Source organism: Epinephelus lanceolatus, chromosome 13 (genome assembly GCF_041903045.1).
Source record: "Epinephelus lanceolatus isolate andai-2023 chromosome 13, ASM4190304v1, whole genome shotgun sequence".
Lineage (NCBI taxonomy): Eukaryota > Metazoa > Chordata > Actinopteri > Perciformes > Serranidae > Epinephelus > Epinephelus lanceolatus.
This window is the reverse complement of record NC_135746.1, coordinates 31,492,786-31,508,885: the sequence shown is the minus strand read 5'-3', so window position 1 is coordinate 31,508,885 and position 16,100 is coordinate 31,492,786. Positions and strand designations below refer to the sequence as shown.

General features: G+C 43.4%; 1 protein-coding gene across 2 annotated transcripts in view; it reads right to left on the bottom strand.

Annotated features, from left to right (window-relative positions):
• hivep2a (HIVEP zinc finger 2a) overlaps positions 1–16,100 on the bottom strand; it is a 121,539-nt gene that overhangs the window by 10,933 nt on the left and 94,506 nt on the right. For both annotated transcript variants that reach the window (XM_078174031.1, XM_078174032.1), the window contains 8 exons: positions 12,912–12,986; positions 11,460–12,799; positions 9,072–10,957; positions 8,580–8,840; positions 8,119–8,287; positions 7,836–7,929; positions 5,824–7,615; positions 5,493–5,650 (listed from right to left, as the gene is read on the bottom strand). In XM_078174031.1, the coding sequence (XP_078030157.1) occupies positions 5,493–5,650; positions 5,824–7,615; positions 7,836–7,929; positions 8,119–8,287; positions 8,580–8,840; positions 9,072–10,957; positions 11,460–12,450 (5,351 nt within the window). In that variant the 5' untranslated portion in view covers positions 12,451–12,799; positions 12,912–12,986. The remainder of the gene's footprint in view (positions 1–5,492; positions 5,651–5,823; positions 7,616–7,835; positions 7,930–8,118; positions 8,288–8,579; positions 8,841–9,071; positions 10,958–11,459; positions 12,800–12,911; positions 12,987–16,100) is intronic.

Here is a 16,100-nt window from a genome sequence, read left to right as displayed (position 1 = left end):
ACAGGTGTGTCTTGGGACGATTAGATTAAATGTTGTCATGTCATAGTAGGAAAACCACACGTGTATTTAATAACATTAATGATGTCTGCATTCCACTTGGGAGGACCTGGTATTGCTCATGCTGGTTCACTAGAATAGTTTACTGGGACACCCACTGGAACTGAACTTTTGTTAATGTTATCAGTTTCACCTGTGCTTTTCCTGCTGTGACAAGTCAAAAAGTCTGCAGTGAAAAAGGCCCCTGTGCAGTTTTGAAAAACAAAACTAAAAGTCAGTGGAGTGATTTCAATGTCAACGTAGTGTGCTAGTTTGTGTAGCATGCTCAACCACTTATTTTAAGCCATGTTTTTTTCTAAACCTACCCTTGTGCTTTTGTTGCTTAAACTTAAGGGAATACACCTAAAAATGAAGTGTTGTGCATACTTTGTAAGTTTATTTTGAAAAAGACTGCACACTATAACAAGCAGAAACTTTACTTTCCTGTGCAAATGGAAATGTATTTTGCCTAGCACATCACATTTTAATGTTTAGGCCCACTGACAAAGCAGGGGTTTTGACAAGTTTGGATGACACTGGTGTGGGTCTTACAAGTTAAACCTGACTGACTACTACAACTTTAATTTTTTCAAGCCAGGACAATATTGATATTCAATGTTTTATAAAACTGATAAGGGTATCTTAGATTTGTTTCTTACAGAACTGTGACCAAGATGTGTGCTGAGAGGGACATTTTAGAGCTGAAAAATAAACTTGTCAGTGCTCTCAGAATGAAATATCCTCAAATATGTCTTGGCATTTCCATACTGAAATTTCCTGTTACTTAATGGCTCATATATATGATATATAATCAGACTCACAGGGTATGACAAATCTCCAGTCTCAAGACAGAGGTTAAACTATCAGGAAAATGTAAAACATTTTTGATACCCAGTCTTATTATAATATTATTTTTCAGATGTTCCTCTAACTTTTTCCTGAATTACTGGATACATTTACCTGTACATGAGATAAAAGATCTCCCTTTAGTAGACCTGGTCATAACCTACACACACATATAACTGTAGCAGAGATTTCTTTGTTTAAGGGTTCAGAAGCTAAAATGAGAAACAATGCAGTATTCCACCATTGGGTTTGTTCACTGTCTTTATACTGGTCTTTTTTTTCTTAAAAAAGATAACCACAGTCCTCCAGTTCTACTTATTCTTTTACAAGACTTAAAAAAAGCCCCATCGCTGTCAGACATGATTTTCTATCCCAAAAGAGGTTTCGAGTGAAACAGCGGACACTTGGCAGCAGGATCAGTGGATGTCTGCATGAGTCTGTCTGTCATGGAGAGAAATTACCACCAACCACCAGTCAAATGCTGGTAAATTTAGTCTGTCTTTCCTCTGCAGCAGAAGCATCACGTTTGCTTTTTTCTTTTTTTTTCTTTTTTAAATGCGAAAAAAAGTTATTTTCTTTGTGGTGAAATAGTGAGAGCGGCTGGTGAGCTGTGGAGTTTCCTGTCCTGTCTGCAGCGGCTGGAAGAGTAGGTAATGGGTAGTTCAGGGCCTCATGTGTTAAAGAAGGTCAAATATCAGGTACATCAAACAATCCGTCTGCATCAGCGAGGGTGAATTTGTCTTTCAACTGCGCCGCCGAGTGGGAAATACCTCTGAACGCTTGTCTGAGCTTGAGACGTTTACACAGCTGCGGCCAGTTATGAAAATGAATTATGATGATTATTTTGTTTTATTCTATTTTATTCACAGCACACGGTAAGATCATAAACCAGATTCTCTTTCAAAACTACTGAAACTTTCAAGGGAGACACAGAGAAGTAATGGATTTCTTTCCCCTGCCAAAACTTGCACTTTGTGGATTTCTTTCATCCAGAGAAATTTAGATCCTGTCTTTTTTTTCTTCTTTTTTTCCTGCTGTTTTTGTGCGTCTGCTTGCTTATTACTTGCATGCATACTGTTTATGCAAGTGCATGTGTATATGTGTGTGTGTCTTTGCCTGTTTGCCCTGTTTGTATGCTTTTATCCACTTATTGCTTCTAAAGTGTCCTTTGGGGACAAGAGAGAATTACTTCACTGTCTGCTGCATTTAATAACTCCCTGCATGTTTGTGTGTGTGTGTGTGCGTAAAGTTATTTGCATGTTTGTGTGTGTCTGCACCGTCTGTTCCATTCAGTAACCTTGGTCTTATTGGCTCTACTGTAAGACTATAAAACATTATGATACTGTAGGAAAGTCTCCAACTAAAGAGGTTTCTAGCTTTAACTCGCTCATACAACCTTTATTTGACCATTCAATGTACATTTTAGGACACATTCCTGTGCTTTCTGTGTGGAAAATATGCTTTATGTGACTTTGGTAATATGATAATTAATAATAAAGGCTCTTCTTGATTCAACTGGTATCAAGCAAAACCTTAAAAATCAAAATCGATATCAGATCACTTTGTAGTTTTCACACAATCACAGTCAGTAGCCCGTTTAAGATAGGAATTGTGCAAATTTGCAGGAAAGCTCAATCTTGTTTCAGCATTGGCAGTATAAAAACAAAATCGGGGAGTGCACCAAAATGCCGCCTACCTACTTTTGTTTATACAGAATACGCCTTTTTCGGGGCAATGGGGGGCGTGAGCAAGTAACAAAACGTGTAGCTCAGCATGTGACGTAAACAGTGACGTGGGAGGGAAGCCACGCTGGTCAGTCCTTCAGCGATTCTCGTTTTAAACGAGGCGGAAAATTGGGCACCACGGATCAACTCGCCAATCTGGCTCTGTGTGTCCAAATGCTCACAGCTTGTCGGCAAAACGGCCCGACATTTGCAGAAAATCTGTCAGAGTAAAAGGGGCTAGTGTTTCACAATTAAAAACCAAACTCATCTTGGTCAAGTAGAAAATGATCTCACCACACAACAGATCTCTACAAGCACCAATAGCAACATACAGTATATACGTATATGAACCTGTCTTCGTACAAATTCCTTCAAAAATTGGCAAAAAATTAATCTAAATCCCAAAAAAATAAGAAAAGACAAGAACGGATCCAAACAGACATTCATTGCCAGGTGTTGGTACTTGATACTCAGTGGCACTCATGGTTAGCAATAATTTTTCTTGAGCTAACAATAGTTGGGTTTCCATCTAAATATAATGCAAATGTTACCTGGATTTTTTGAAAATCTGCAAGAGAAAATGCAAATGTATGTGCTTCTCCATACACTCCTGTTATGCAAGTACAGGGAGCTGATTCATAGAGAAAAGCAGTAGGTGGTGCTTATTAAAAGACTGCCAGTCAATCCTCAAATGAAAGAAAACAATATATGCTGTAAAATACCGGCGAGCACACTGGACAATGTGAACAGAGAGTTCTGAACAACTAATATTAGAGGTGCACTTGGAGAAGTTCCGTTAACAGCCCTGTGTATGCATATGTGTCTTACAAGCATCCATCCTGATCTACAGATATCTGCATAAAAACAAGTGGATGAAAACACACCTCTTGTGTTCTGCATCTATCTTTTCTAGGTTTGCACATTAACTGTGTATTTAATCTGAATGTTTATTTGTACATCCAGAAAAAGCTCTTACCTCATGTAGAAATAAACTTTTTTTAAATCATGAAAATCAGTCAAAACACTAACAAAAGTTTCAATTTTTCAGTATCAGTGGAAGGCTATATATTGTAGTTATGGTACTGAGACTTTAGTAATGCTCTGAGGTCACTATCAAATAATAAAACATAAAAATAATAACACTATGCTGTTATGAGTGAAATTCTTGTTATAAAATGCAAAAAAAAGTCAAATACATATAAAAGAAATCCAATAAAATATATTAAGTCCTACTTTTCTTAATAACATAAACAAAACAAATAAATACTACAGTTGCCCATGTTAGAAAAACAGTGTGAAAAAGCCTTTAAAATACAGCTAATGAGGGACAGATCCCACTTCACACCAGTCTATAAAAGTGAGAGCAAGAATTATGAAAGCCGACGTCCAATTACAGCGATGCAGCTCAAGTCGTTAGCCTGTGATGGGTTTACCAGGCTCAGGCTCTTGGCCTGACTCTCATAGGCACAAATTAAGCCCAAAGAATAGGTTGTAAAAGGATAAGTCTACTTTTTTTTTTATACCTAAGAAGATTTTCCGATTAACCATGCTGAAACAAAATGTCCTTATAGTTCATACAAAGGTCATCTGTGTTCATTTTTGTTTAATATTGAGCTGTAAGGATAAAACATAATCAGACAGCTCAGTATTTTGTGAGTCTGAGACCTTTGTTGTCTTTTTTGTGAGGTTTGTATTTAGTCTGACATCCTCATGTTGGGTTTCACCTACTGTTGTTAAATCTCAGCTGAAAATCAAAAGCTGACCAGGCTTCTGCCATCAAGGCTTCTGCAGCTCTTTGCCTGTGAATCTGAGGCTTGTAGAATTAGGTACATCTCTTAAGTAAAACCGGTAATCACCTGGTTTTATTTTTGGTTTTACTTCTTGATACATTTCTCTTCTTCTCACAATTTTACTGCTGTTGTTTCTTTCTTACATAAGTTTTGTCTTTAAGTTCAAATCTTAATTAAAGCTCCCTGTAACGGATAACTGATATGTTATGGATAATAATGTTTGTACAATTAATGATTCTCCAATAAGAGAGAGCGAAAACGTCTTGCAATACTGGGCTTGCGATCAAACTCAGACCTTGCTTTACTCAGCAATGTTGATTGACTGATTCTTGACTCTGAAAAGCACCATATTGGTTTGGAATCAAGTTTCCAGACTCTCACTTTCAACTGGTAATGTTAGAAATCCCAGATTCAAATCACTGTCAAAATTAAACCAACTATTCCTCAACCAAACTGCTATCTGTGCACCAGATGTCACTGACACTCTGTATAGTGAAATATTGTGAAAAAACCCAAACAAACAAGTAACTGACAAGAAACCATGATTTCTATGGCATGGATAATGAAGATGTAGCTTGTGTCTGGGAAAACACTGATACAATCATACCAAATATAAATGATGGACTTCTACGTATGTCTGTCTTTATAACTTTTTCCTTTGATTATCGACTTTCAAGCCTCATTAGCATTTGAATTATTTAACAGACAATTTAAATTCCAGTAGTAAAGCCCATTCCCAGTCACAGAAAAATAAATAGACTCATATAGACTTTCAGTAATAGACTTTCAAGCTGCTCCCTCCTCTTACCCCACTGGTCTCCAAGGAAGGATGAAACAAACTCTAGAATATGTGTGATGTGATCTACTGTAAAGTCAAACAGCAGGAACCACATTTAAATACTTTAAAAGGCAAACGTCCTATATATCATGCAGCTTTCATGTATGCAAAATTATTATCCAATGCTCCTAGAAAATATATGTGCGTATTCATCTCAGTCACTATACTTTTAATATGACATAAGTCAAATGTATAATTGTTTCTGTCACTTTGCTGGACCAAAGTTGTTGGACAGGTGTGTGTATTTGCAGGACGTACCCGCCTTCGAAGATCTTGATGCGGGTTGGTTCGGTGGCGGGCTGTTTGACCGAGACCTCCTTCTCTACCTGCTCCTCCTTTGAACGGTCCCACGACACCACTCCCTTCATCTTCCTTCCGAAATTACTGACATCAACTGGCATCAGCTCTGGTTTCAACTACAGAGACAAGAGAAGAAGAGGGAGGAAAGGAAGGAGAGAGGCAGCATGAATTAACTTTTCATACCTCCTGTGCTTATGTTTCTCTGAGTTAGCACCCATGTATGCACAGTGAAATGTTATATTCTGTATGTTTGTATCATTTGAGTGATATTTCACATTATAGGGCATACCTGATCAAACCTCAGCTTCCAGGCCACAGATGACACCAGTTTTCCAGAACTGGGTGGCGACATGGCTGCGGTTGAGTATATCAGATCTGTGTTTCTCTTTTGTTTGGACCTCAGCAGGGCCAGCGCAGCCTTTGTGCTGAGGTTCAGAGGATTGGGGTTGTATGAGCTTACGCACCATGAGTTGTAGACGGAGCTGTGCAAGGCAGACTGGATGCTGTTGGGTTTGGTGTAGTTCAGGAAACACCAGCTGACTCTGCTCATAGTGCGCAGGCTTGGGAACTGGAAAAACTGCTGGACATCAGCTACATCCGTGACTAGCAAAGTCTGGCCCACTGCTCCGGATAAACCTGCGCTTTGGTTGGTAGCTAGCTGAACTAGCATGCTGACAGGGATTTTACTAGGTGTAGGCTGATTTGTGTTCTCAGTGTCCTCTGCATCGTTGGAGGACATCATGGACTGGGGGCTGGAGCTGGGCTCTGGGACCGAATCGTCCACATCAAGCTCCTCTGGAGAGTCCCGACCACCTGAAACTGGAGACCGGTCTGTGACAATCTGGAGAGGAGGAGTGAAGCTCTCAGCCCGGGGGACATCGGGGAGGTGGGGGGCAGAGGAACGGACGGGAATGGCAATCTTGGTGGCAATGGGGAAGTCACTTAGTGGAGGAGAAGAGGACATCCTTTCGGATTCACCACTGGAGTCTTCACTCTTCAGACGAGCTCGCTGACCTCTGCCCTGCCCTTTCTCAGGCTTGCTACTGCTTTCAGTTCCACTCAGCTCCACTGCACTCATCTCCTTCACAATCTGTCCATACATCCTCTCCTCCTTCACTCTTTTCTGCTGCTTAGTCTCAATGAAGAGCTCCAGAGAGCTGGCGGGGGAGAGCATGCGCTTGCTGCCTCCAATGCCAGATCCTGAGGCGTCTGTGGTGGATATGGTGCCTGAGGTTAGTGACAGTGGGATCCCTGTGTTCACGCGTTGCTCTGGTAGTGAATCTGGAGTCTTCCAGGGTGGGAAGCGCAATGCTGAACCATCGGTTTGTCCAAGGAAGTGCGCTAGATTGAAACCTGTCCCACTTATGCCTCCTCCAATTCCTCCAGGTGGTTTGCTGACACTCACAGCACCAACTGGAGGAGACATGTTGCTGTTGTCAGCACCGCTTGGCCTGGCTGAGCCTACCCCTTGTGCACCGCTGCCATGGGTAGCTATCAACTGGCTAACACTGGTATACATAACACTACCATATGATGGCACATGGGTTTGGATCCGCACAGGAACCAGCATACCCGGCAGAGAGGCTTGGGAGCCCAGGTTCTGGGTGGCAAAGACAGGTTGGACCTGCTGCAGAAGCATGGAGGCAGTGGTGGAACTGGGCAAGGAGTGCTTGGAGGAGAGAGAAGCAAAGTTTTGTTGTTGTTGCTGGGACATGGGAGAGGTCCGAGATGAGAAAGCGGCAGGGTACATCTGAGAGCTTGAGTTTTCGGATTTTCCATCATGTGGCTGCTGATCGTGGATTTGCTGTAAGGAGTGGAGGGGTTGTTGTTTGTGGAGTGGGTGTCCAGGCAGGGAGCCTGGTGATCTGATGTGGAGTTTTTGGAGTTGCTGTTGGGCCTGAAGGGTCAGTTGCTGTTTGGGTGTCTGACCGGCCTCCTGACTCCAGAACAGGCCTGGTTGCTGGTAGGAAAGGAAGGGGGGACCACTCGAGTACTGGATCACTTCCTTATTTATGACATCATGACCTGGATATTCTCCCTCAGACGATGAGCCCTGGGCCTGCAGGCGATGCTGATGGGACCTGGAGTAAAATTTGAATACTCTTATTTTCTTCAAATCAAGTATTACTAATAATATAAAAGATGATAAATGAACAATGATAATAATGATAAATAAACAAACAAACAAAAAAAGGTGAATTTGCATTGCGTATTGTTCGAGTTTTGTCCATCCCGTCAGTGCTTAATAAGAAGAGCTATTACTGATTTTAGGATTGCATTGGGAAACCCAGATTTTCTTACCTGCCATAGAGAGGTTCATCCTGCAGGCTGTCCTCACTGATACTCTGCTGGAGGATATGCTGGTGGTGCTGGTGGTGTTGGTGAGATCCTAAACCTGTGTGTAAAACATAAAAATATTTTGCACTGTATGTGATGTACTTTGAAATAAAACATGTCCCACAAAAAAATCCCATATGCTGCTCCCAAATTTTGCAACATGAAATGTTTAACTAAGCCGGTAGAATGTGGTCCAAACACTTCGAACTCCGACAACATAGTTACAGTGCTGTAATATAAGACTTACCACCAGTGCTACTGCCAACTCTCTTGGTTCTGCTGGCTACATCGCTGCTGCTGTGAGGGGATCCTGTTGGGCCAGGCCATGCCCCATGTTCCAGACTCTCCTGTTTGATTGACATCTCAGCAGCCCCTGGTTCCTGGACGACTGCCTCTGGGTAGACACTCAGTGAAGCCTGTCAAATGTATTCATAAGCAGGAGCATTTGTCAGTCCTTATGAAATTAAATGTAGTGATACTTGCTAAGTGTGTCAGATAAGTGTAGGAAATATGGATGAAGTAAGTGGAGGTGAAAGGACACCAGTTTATAGTTGTGCTTTGGACCCTCACTGAACCCCATTCTTTCTCCACCATTTAGGTCACGGTACTTAGGTGCCCAAACTTAAAAACAATCAGCACATGTAGTTTGATCTAAATGACCAACTAGAACATGCAGTCCACTTTTTTATAGGGAGTTTTACACGCTACCTGTCGGACAAGATATCCACGTCGGCGTTCCTTCATTGCAGAAGCACTGGAGTATATCTCTCCCTGTCTGGAGGAGGACAAGCTTCCATAGTCAAAGGATTTGCTGCGCATTTCAGGCAACTCTGTGGGCAGCGTGCAAGGTGCCTGCTCGGATGAAGACCTCCTCATCTCCCTTTGCTGGTGGTGGCTGGAATGACCACTGCCAGGTACTGTTAGGAACTCGGACTGCTTAGGTCCACCCCCAGATGCCAACGAGTCATCCTGGTTCAGAATTGCAAAGACAATAGTTAATAATTTGTCCACCTTTTTGGGACTTATTGGTAAACTACTTATTATAGGTGATGCACAACACACCCCCAAGAGCCATTACAAATACAAGTACAAGTATAGTAACACTACAGAAATGTACTGTAACTACTGCAGGACCAGTTCTACTAAAACTGATGGAAGGGTAGTTAAGATACTTCAAAGTATTAAACATAAATGGGGTACCTGTTTAGTGGGTGAGACGGACTTGAGGCCTTCATCTCTGTCGAAGGACATGGAGAAGGACGAGGAGTGGGACAGGTTGCTCTCCTGACTGGGACTGCGAGAAAGGCTGGTGCAGGTTGACTCAAAGCTTGATTCCCCTGATGAGTGCTCCATATCTGCCAGGCGCAGCCTCTTCTTCTTGGGTGGTAGCTTTTCCGATGGCATCTGGGCGAGTGTGTCACTCCTCTGTGGCAGCTGGAACTCCTCCACATGCTGTGGCTGCTTCTCCGGTTCCTTGGACACTGGAGCGTCTGTATCTTTCTCAGGCTTGTCTGGCTCCTCCGTCACCCTGATCTCAGGAACTTGGATGTTGGGTTGTCGCACTAACTTGTGAGGGATGTGATAAGGCTGGCCAGGTGAGGCTGCAGCTGATGAAGATGAGAGGGAGGCCAGGTCACTGTCACTTTGCAGCTGTTGCTCCATGCTCTCTGTCCTCAGTAGGGCAGATTCAGGACTCAGAGCATCTTCAAAGATCTCTGAGTCGGACTGTTCAGAGTACTGGCTAGATGGAGCTTTATCTGATGGCTGATATCCTGGCTGCTCAAAGGACTCTGACTTCTCAAATGAATTTGGCCGGCTGAGGGAGTTAGTGTGCTGGATGACTGATATGACATTTCCAGCTGCCTTCCTGCCCTCAGAATCAGGAAATAGTGCAATGTCCTCAGAGCACATGCTGGCACATGTATCAAAGCTGTCAGACTGGCTGTGAGCACTGTGAAGAGAGCCCTTCCCTGTTGGGGTGGCTCTTGACCCATCTAGACTACCTTGTTTAAACTCATAGTCCCCTATCATCTCCACTGAACCACTACAGCTACTGTCACAGTGGCCAGGGCTGTCTTCTTCATCCCCAACACTCTTCTCTTTCCTCCTTTTTCTTGTGGCTATTTCTGACATGCTAACTTTAGTACCATATGGGCTGTAGGCTATGTGCTCTGGGACTCCTGGGTTGCGCTCACCAATCTTCATACCCAGAGATGAAGCTAAATTCTTGGGCATGTGTCCACAGCCCTCAGCCTCTCCTACATGGGCTTCGTTGGCTGAGTGTTCAAATGCAGCCTGTCTTCTGAGTCTGCGCCCTGGTGGGTAAAACACATCGTCCGATGTCATCATCTCATCGAAAGAGTGGCTGCCTCTAATCCCACTTGGGGGGACACTAAGGTTTGGAGGGGAGGAAGTTGGCATGGAGTTACTCCTAATTAGATGTCCAGAATCTGATGGAGGTTCCAGGAGCCCCGTACTGCTTTGGCAGGGTCCTGTTGGATACTGCTTGGGATCTCCAGAGACTCCTACATCCCCTCTGAAACAGATATGATCCTCAGCTATCTTCCCCATGTCCAAAATAGCACCTGTTTGCTTTAAGCTAGCCAGGCTGGGGTCTGCCTCTGCCATGCCCACTGTGATAGACTGTCTGGATCTGGAGTTGGGTCGGTAGTACCAAGTCCGACCAAACATTATCTCTTCGTACGTCTTGACATTAGTATTTGGAGGGCTGATCTGCTGCTCTGCACTCTCAGAACGTGAAAAGTAGCCAGAGTCTGTGCTGCCTTTACTGTGAGGACTGAGGAGGTTCAGGGACTGAGATATGGCAGAGTCAGAGTCCTGGCCTTTTTTCTCATTCAGCCTCAAGGCCAAACGCTGTTTGATGGTGGGGGAGTCATCCAGTGAATGCGCCCTTCCACCAGCATGTGATGCCAACATATGGTGTGACCCCTTTATGTCCTGAAAGGGCGGGCACTCCATCCCTGTGGAGGGGACTCCCCCAGGCTTGGGTACAATAAGAATAGGCACTTTCATGGACCCCACGAGCAGCTCTTCAGCTGAGTCTGCATATGCTGGTTCCACACCACCTACACAGTGATTGGAGCATGATACAGATTAATGTAGAGTACAAAATAGCAGATTAGGATTTGGTAAAATTCTGCACAGAAAATACAGACATCTAGTCAGTGACTGAGTGCAGTTTAGTGGAGTTAGGAAGCATGCAGTAAAAAATAAATTTTTAAATGTATAACTGTAAACTGACTTTTTCCTTCAAAACTGACAATATATATATATATATATATATATATATATATATATATATATATATATATATATATAGATATTATTGTTTAGGTTTTAAGTCCATACCAAGTATAGTTTATATATTAAATATCTTCACATCTATTGATTTCACTGAGACAGATTTGAGAAACTACCCAGAAGTTAGAGACAGGGTGTTTAAAAAAAAAAAAAAGGACTTGTAGTGAGCATAATGTTACGCATCTTAAGGTTTTCTATGGCTGATTCTCAAGGTGGTTAAAACATCAAAACATCAGCAAAAAATGTGTATTGTTGGGGGGAAATTACCTGTATTTTTGTCAGCTTCAAATGGGATCTGTGGGATGGGGCTGTCTTTGTCCGTCAGCATGGTGGAGCCCTCCACACCTTCCTCATCTGTGTCGGTACTCTGCTCTCCATCTGAATGGACCTCGGCCTCACCCACTGGGGATGCCTGGTCCATGTCCCCGCTGCGGGCCACTGCTAGCTCTGAAAATGGTACGAGTCCAGCCTTGATGGCATGAGCATGGGACTTGCGATGTTTGTAAAGGTTGCTCTTGGTTTTGAAGGAAAAGCCACAGGGTACACAAGGATATGGCCTCTCTCCAGTATGTGAGCGGATGTGTTTCTTCAAGACGCTGGGCTTGGCGCAAGCTCGACCACAGTAGTGACAGATGTACTTACCAGGCTTTTTCGGCTTCTGCTCTTTTTTGCTATAGCCCTCCTCTCCAGGCTCAGGGCCTGATTGAGAATACTGTCCGAATGAGCTGGGTAAACTGGGAGATTTCTGGCGAGGAAACCTCCCTGCCCCAGCCCCATGAGGATGAGTGTGTCCTGGGTGTCCTACAGGGTACAGGTCATCCGAGGGCAACTGGCCAGCAAAAGGCCAGGCATGAGGCTCTAGACCTGGCTGGGGTTTGGCTCCTGAGAGGAAGCGCTCAGTTTGAGGGTGCTGAGGGTACGGCTGGCCAAGCTGGTAGGAGTATCCCCTTGGAAACCCCTGAGCAAAGGGCCCTTGGGGGTCTTGAGATGGTGGACCTCCCATGGCCCCAACTGCAGAAGGTCCAGATAGCAGCTTCCCAGAATTGCCTGTGATTGCGTACTTCTGCTGGGGTGCTGATCCCCCCGTAGCACCACACGGCAAACTCTCGCGGTGTTTTGCCTCTGGGTCAGCAAAAGTGCTTCGTTTGGTGGTAGCAGAGGGCTCTGATGCCCACTTTCTTTGCAGAGGCGCCTTTTCCTTCACTGGTTCCTTACTTGAGCATCTCTGCCCAGCGGCAGCTGATTCACGAGCCTCCATTTTGGTGAGGCTCTTCTGTGGGTTAGAAGAGGGAGGAGAGAGGGGATGGTGGGGGAGTTGGGAGGGTAGGTTCTGGAGGGTTACAAGGTCCCAAAACTACCAGGCATGATAGCTGAACCTTTGAGGGTTGCCGACAAGTTCACAGAAACAGGAAGTACCCGTCCATTGCCGAAATAGACTGATTGTATAGCCAGGCTGAAAACGGGAATCAGGAAGTGGAAATAAAAGGGGAGCTTTAGTCGATAACATCAGAAATGTTTCTCGCCTTTTCCCATTTTGTAAACACTAACGTTGCTGTGCGTTGTTTTTCTGTCCAGTTCATCTAAAGGCAGAAGAATCCTTGAGTGATCTAGAGAGGGCACAAAAGGAAAAGACATGTTTGTGGACTTGTGAAGCACATTTTAATTTAACAGTGTATAAAATAGCTGCACTAAATCAAGGTTAACATACTGAATACTAACTTTTCTTCAGGGAAAAGTGCTTGTAGATCCTCTTTCTTTAGCTTCAAAAGTCATCCAGTTTTCTCACCAAAAGACCTGCACCAAAACAAAAGAGAGGAAAATCCAATTAGTTTTGTTATCAAACATTATCCATAATACAATCCAAAACTCAATGATGGTACAGATGACAAGTTAACCTTCAGCCTAGCATGTTTCTCTTACTTTCAGTTGATTTTGTGTTGAAACCTTTAAGTAATTTACAATAAGATGTAACGTTCTGGCAGCTAAGTGCAACGCAACACAATATCCTTTGTTTTACAGCGAGGACTCATTAAGTTGTCAAGTACATGCCTGATGTGCGAATGCAAATGTCAGTGATTGCTCAGTTAGTTTCTTCACACTGGAATCCATCTGTGCTTTTTGCCTTTTCCACCCCTTCTTCCTCCCTCCCTCCTCCTTCCACTCAGTGAGTCACAGATGCAAAGCTAACCCACGCTGTTCCTAAAAAGACACAAAGGCTTATAAATAGCACTGTGGAAGTGACGTCGGAGTGTCATAATGTGTGTAGGCGTCCAAAAAGGCCAAGTCGAAGAGCAGCCATCAGCGCTAGTACCTTTCCTTCCTCTCTGGATGTCAGAGTTTGATCTAACTTGGTATGTACTCGATCTAAAGGCAAACAAGAGAACACACACACAGAAACAAAAAGAGACACACACATACATACATACGGTACTCACAGGCATTGCAACTGCACTGCAAACACTGCAGTAGACCCAGTGTATTTGTGTGTTTCCGTTGTTTAACGTTTCTCAACCACACCAACACCTGACGGCAGAGAGTCGCAGAGCGTGCACACACACACACACACACGCCTGCTGAAGTTGCATTTTTGCTTTGTATTTCCTCATCTCGGAGGTTTAAACAACCTCCCTTGCACTCTGATTGCGACACACACACACACACACACACATTCACATCTATATACACACACACACACACAGTGTGGCCTCAGTGCTGGTAAGCAGGGCTCAATGACGTGTGTGTCTGGGGGCCCAACGTGAGATCTATAAATAGCAATTGGGGAAAACATGCTGTATTCTTAGCAGCAGGAATGTTAACTTTGGGCTACCTTGTGTTTTTCACATGGAGCCCCCCCTGCCCTTACACACACCAGAAACATTAGCTCAGACCTGGGTCATATTTTTATTTTTTCCATGGTGTTAAGAGTGCAAGAATGTGGTCTACAACCCAAAGGACTGTTAGAACAATGGCTATTCAGTTTGGCATCAAACTGGTTTAATTCCCCTAAGGGTGAAACACACTAGTATTGTAGTGTCATGGCTCACTGATGCAACACACAGATAAAGAGGAAGTAGTAAAGATACAGGGACTGGGATGTGCCAATAAGTGTAGCAGATAAGAGTTTGTGTTAGTTTAAAAATGAGGCCAGGTGTGTAAGAATTTCAATATGGTCAGGTTAAGTGTTATGTCTACAGATTCAGTATTTGGAAAAATAACAAAAAAAAAACACCTTTTAGTGTAAAAACTTCCAATTCCGTGCCAGGGACAATTGCGAGAGTCTGCCCAGCCGCACACACAGTGACATGGCTAAATGTTGGCATCTCATGGCTGATGTTACCTAACAATTATCAATGACAGAGTCAAGCCGTTTTAATCTCAGTGTCAGTTTGCTGGGACCATTTAATGGCCTGGTGTTCTGAGATCAGACCCGGTGCACAAAAAGGATTGAATGCAGGTATTGTCTGAGTGGAGATGTTTTGATACCACATGGTACTGGGTTATTTCGGTAGACACCATAAAGGTTTCAAGTATAATTCTCATTGATATGCAGCCCTATCTGACACCCACAAAAGATAACATGGGGACATAAACATGTCTTGTCTTCTGTATGTCCAGCCCTGATCCAGGTTGATGATCCTAGATTGTTGTAGGAGGTAACCACAACATTTCCATCACTAAGGCATTCATACAATTTGTAACTGAAGGAATGTTTTCAGCTTTCCTCTTATAGTCTTTCAGGACTACGGTATGTAGTATGATGGTGCTGGGTTTTGACTAAACAAGGAAGCATAGCTTATTCCAAAGTAGCTCAAGTCCATGAAGACTGGATTTTTCTTTTAAAATGGCTACAACAGGAAATATTTCATCCTTTCTATGTCCTTCGCCACAAAGTCACCCGCTTTGACCAAAGTAATTTCTGCCACTAGATACGCACTTTTGAAAAAGATCTTTTTCACACACCCATGATGACTACAGTGACAAACTAGAGAGCAAAATATACATATACCGAAAGTCTGAGTTCAACATCTCTGTTATTTCATTCCAAACAGCTTCCTGATCACCAATCTCTGTCCAAAGAAGCTCTCAAAAAAATTTAAACTTACTGTGACTCATGCTGCCGTTTGGGGTCGCAACTTTACCGTGTGCTATCACACACACTTGGACAGCTATTTGACCTCCTGACACACACACACCAATAATAACCCAGTAGTGAGCTTGACCTTAAGGCACACAGATAATCCTTGGTTAAACTCCAGTTTAACTTTATGTAAGGCTGACTGGTTTTGTAATGGAAAGTGTTGAATGGTTGCTGTGTGCAGTGTGTGTGGGAGCTGTGTAGTGAATGGCTTACATAAAGCTTTATTCATACATGCACCGGCACAACCTGCCCCAGTTCCTGTGCGTAGGAGAGACATAGCTACTGGTGTGTGTGTGAGTGTGTATGAACGTGGGAAGTGTGTGTGCCAGTTGAATGTTTGTTTGTGTGTGTGTGTGTGTAGGCTGGCAAAGGGCATGACGAGACACCCAAGTTGTAGGTAGGTCAGAACAAGAGGCTTTACTCAGAGGTAAAAATAGTAAGGCACACACACTCAAAAACTGACACAAAGTGATTTATCAGAATGCTTTAAATAACCGGAGTTACTTAACATAAAGGAGCAGAGATCAGATCAGCTTTCATAGACATGGAAATAGATCTAGGTGGTGTTTTATACCCACTGCATGCTTTTCTTAGAATAACCTGATCTAAGTTTCTTTTTTGTGTTCATGTGTGGACAAACTGAATGATCCAAGCACTACAATGTGTCCTCAGTTATCCAATCGCAGGCACACAGTTCTAAACAGAGGGGTGATTGCACCAAAACATTAACCAGACATTGGGATCTGACTGCTCAGTTCTGTAAGGTGAAT